A 3,809-nucleotide genomic window follows, 5' to 3' on the forward strand; every position below is an offset into this window, starting at 1 on the left:
TTGTACAAGGCCACACGTCATTTGATTTCTTGACTGTTGCTTACATGGGTATTAAATGTGAAGTAAAATGAAATCCTTCACAACTTCAATCTTTTCCCTGTTTATGACAGTATTTCTTTTTGGTCCAGTTGTGAAGATTAATTATTTATGTGGAGGTATAATCCACAGTGGGGGTTGTAAACTTTGAGCTGCATCCTTTCACGTGTTAAACAAGGCTCAGAATTTAAAGCCACACTTGGTTTTCGTTTAAATGTTAACAGTGCTCTTGACACATAATTCACACATAATACTGCACAGTCATTTATACTAATTAAAATAAACTGTTTTATCATCACCATAATCAAATTTAAACATTTCCTTCTTTCTCGTATTCATTATTAGCTTCCCATTGTACCTCAACCTCCTCCATCATAACCCCAAGAAACTATCAATCCAGTTACTTATCTCTATAGATTAACCTAACCTAGGTTTCATTTGAGGAAAAAGATAAAAACAAAAAACAAAATAATAATAATAATGAAACTGGACTCATAGGTTAATTATAATAAACAGAAAAAGGATTGAAGTTGTCAAGGATTTTGTCTTGCTCAGATCCTCAATCAATGTTCATGGAAGCAGCAATCAAGAGATCAAATGATGCATTGCATTGGGCAAATCTGCTGTACAAGACCTCTTTATAGAGTTGAAAATCAAGGATGTTACTTTGAGAAGTAAGGTATGCTTGACCCAAGCCATGTAATTTTCAATGCCTCATAGGCAAGTGAAAGTTGGACACTGAATAAAGAATTGATACATTTGAATTATGGTGAATTATGGTGCTGATGAAGGAATACTGAAAGTTCCATGGACTGCCCAAAGAACAAGCAAATCTGTCTCAGAAGTACAGCCAGGATGTTCTCTAGAAGCAAGGTGGGTGAGACTTCTCTCATGCGTTTGGACATGCCGTCAGGAGAGAGCAGCCCGCTGTGTAACTACTCTGCCATCGGGACTCCAATGCAGGCTGAGTCAGGTTAAAACAAATAAAATGCTCTAAAATTGATTGTGGTGTTGATTGTACAATTCTTTTAATTATATCTAAACCAATGAATTGTACGATATATAAATTATTGATCAACAAAATGGTTACAAGGTCATTGAAAGGGCATCATAAAACTCGTAGGCCGTCTCATGACTCAGTTAACCACTTGGTGTGCCAGTCGAAGTTTTTAATCAGTAGAGCCCATGAGCTGGAAATGAAATGTGACAAATGTTTAGTGACATGTAATTACACTCTGGTCTGTAGCACATAGAACTTATAATGCAGTCTATTTTGATGTATTATTTCTGTGAAGTGTAAATCGTTTTGCTAATTTCTCAGAGGTGTTCTTGTGAGGCACAGTGGTCCACTACCTTCCATTTCTGTTGACTCCATATCATCTGTATGGAGTTTCCAAGGAGTCTAGCAGGCAGCACAGTCTAGATAAAGGAAAGGAATTATCTGTGCCTATAGTAAAATATGTGCAGACACAAATTAATCCACCAACCTTGTTGCACTTAAATTGATGATCACATTTTCCATGAGGTTAGATGTGTTAAATTGAAATAATATTTTGAAAGTCACCTTTGAAATAAAAACACATATCTTTAGGTTAGTAATAGGATAAAGAAAACATTAATTTACATTACAATACTTAATTTACATACATGATATTTCCTATCCTCAAATTGCAAAGCTGTTTAAGAACTTACTGCATCTGAAAGTAGACATGACAGAAAAAAAGATACACACAGCACTTTTTAAGTGTAAATATGTTATAAGCATATTGACATTTCAGTTTAATGTTGAATTATTTATGTTAATTGTACACTAGTATCATGAAGGAACATCCTATTTACTTTATCAAATCACTGGGATTATAATCACAGCGTAGAAAGTGGCATATTACGAACATTATTGTAACCACGATCATACACCACGTGGTTGATTATGAGTCGCTGGAGCTGGTTGCTGTCAAGTTGATTCTGACTCCTGGTGACATCACGTTTGCAGAGTTCTGACTTTCCGGAGGCAGGTCACCAGCCCGGCTTCTGGGGGGATTCCGATGGCCAACCTTTCTGCTGGTTGAGAGCTGAACTCTGCACCACGCAGAGAGAAGTCATAACTAGCGTCTCTCTAACCTAGGGTTGTCAAGTATATTTTCCCCGACATCTATTTTGAGTTACAGTAAAACAAAACAAAATAAACACATCAACATTCAAAAGATTCCTTGTCAGAATCTTCGTCCTTGCAGCTTTCGTCTTGCTTTGAAGCAGTAACTCACCTCAGTGCGAGCTTTACTGGATGGAATTTAGCATAGAAAAGGGCAGTGATCACTTCCTCTGAGTGATCATTCACTACCTCCTGCCTTTCCTCATGCCCCGATCAACTCAGTTCAGCTCAACTCATGGCCCTGGTGTCAATTTGGACTTACAGCTACCCTGTAAGTCTTGGCACGTCTGAGGAGCCAAGAGTAGGCACTAGCAGGAAAGCGGGGCTGAATAAACTGCCTTTTCCATACGACACCGACCCTGACACTGAAATTTGAAGATCAAAATCTAATTATTGAAACCAAAGAATTCTATAAAGCTTCTGTTAAAATTATTTGCAAAATTTCTTCCCATTTCCATACCAGAACACATTGTCTAGTGTAGATTCTGACACGTCTCATCACTATAGGACAGAAGAGAATTGCCCTATAGGATTTCCAAGACTGTAAATCTTTACAGATAAGTCAGCTGGGGGTGGGCTCAAACCAATGACCTTTTGCTTATCAGCTGAGCACTTTAACCACTACACCAAGGCCCTTTTCCCATTTTCAGTATCTCTTCTGGTTCAAATATAGCTTGGAGTATGTCACTATTAATTAAGAAATGGACATACTTCTATAATAAAGTCAAGCAATTAATGGAATGTGCAGATGTGAATACAGATTACTTATTTAAAAAAGAGAGTGTGTGCTTAAAAGATGTCTGGGAAAGAAACCGGCTGAAACTTAGTCACAATTGTGAGGGGGGAGAGGGGTTCAGGACCAGGGAGAGATCATTTCTGCTGCACTTAAGGTCAATTTGAATCAGAACTGACTCGATGGCACTCAAGGAAGAAATACAATTCCACAGGGAATTTTACTTGGATGGCACTCAAGGAAGAAATACAATTCCACGGGAAATTTTACTTGCGATACTTCAAAAGCAAACAATAGAGTGACCTGCAAAAAGTAAACTTGCACCTCTGGTCATTTCCACACTGCTAATATGGACATGAGGAAGACTTCCGGAGTGGACTGACTGGTTCCTGGATCAGTAGTTACCATAGAAAATGCCATAGTGACAGGCCTGTTACCAAGTTCGCATTTGCTGAAAGAAGAGCTAAAAGATTTCATTGCACATACATTTGTCTGCCATGCCTGGATTGCACAAACCAGTCTTTTATCACATTGTATTTTTCATCTGTATTGAAGATGTCAGGTATCTGTTCTGAAATCTTATGAAACATCATGTGATCGGGTGAAAAAGAATATGTGGAATAGTGTTTTGTTCGGCGACGTCTACATGCATACATAAAATATCTTCTTAATCATTGGGACCAGTTACGTCTTTCCCTCCTTGACTTGATATCAAATAGAGAGGCAACTAGTCACACTGAAAGCAAACGTCAGGGAGTATGCATGCAAATATGTTGTTATCATGACGTGAGATCATTGTTCCCTATTCCTTATGGAAACATATGTTATCTTCAAAAAGGCATGGGGAGGGAAGTCTTGTACAGCCAGGGTGGAGGGTGTTTGGGAGAT

The 3,809-nt window shown here is 38.2% G+C and overlaps 1 protein-coding gene across 1 annotated transcript in view; it reads right to left on the reverse strand.

Annotated features, from left to right (window-relative positions):
• ITGA1 (integrin subunit alpha 1) overlaps positions 1 to 3,809 on the reverse strand; it is a 140,596-nt gene that overhangs the window by 30,854 nt on the left and 105,933 nt on the right. Inside the window, exon 20 of the mRNA XM_045285243.1 lies at positions 1,524 to 1,600. Coding sequence (XP_045141178.1) covers positions 1,524 to 1,600 — 77 coding nt within the window. The remainder of the gene's footprint in view (positions 1 to 1,523; positions 1,601 to 3,809) is intronic.

The sequence above is a fragment of the Echinops telfairi genome, unplaced genomic scaffold, assembly GCF_000313985.2.
Source record: "Echinops telfairi isolate 266 unplaced genomic scaffold, ASM31398v2 ScPeMD7_7469;HRSCAF=8507_1, whole genome shotgun sequence".
NCBI classification, from domain to species: Eukaryota; Metazoa; Chordata; class Mammalia; order Afrosoricida; family Tenrecidae; genus Echinops; species Echinops telfairi.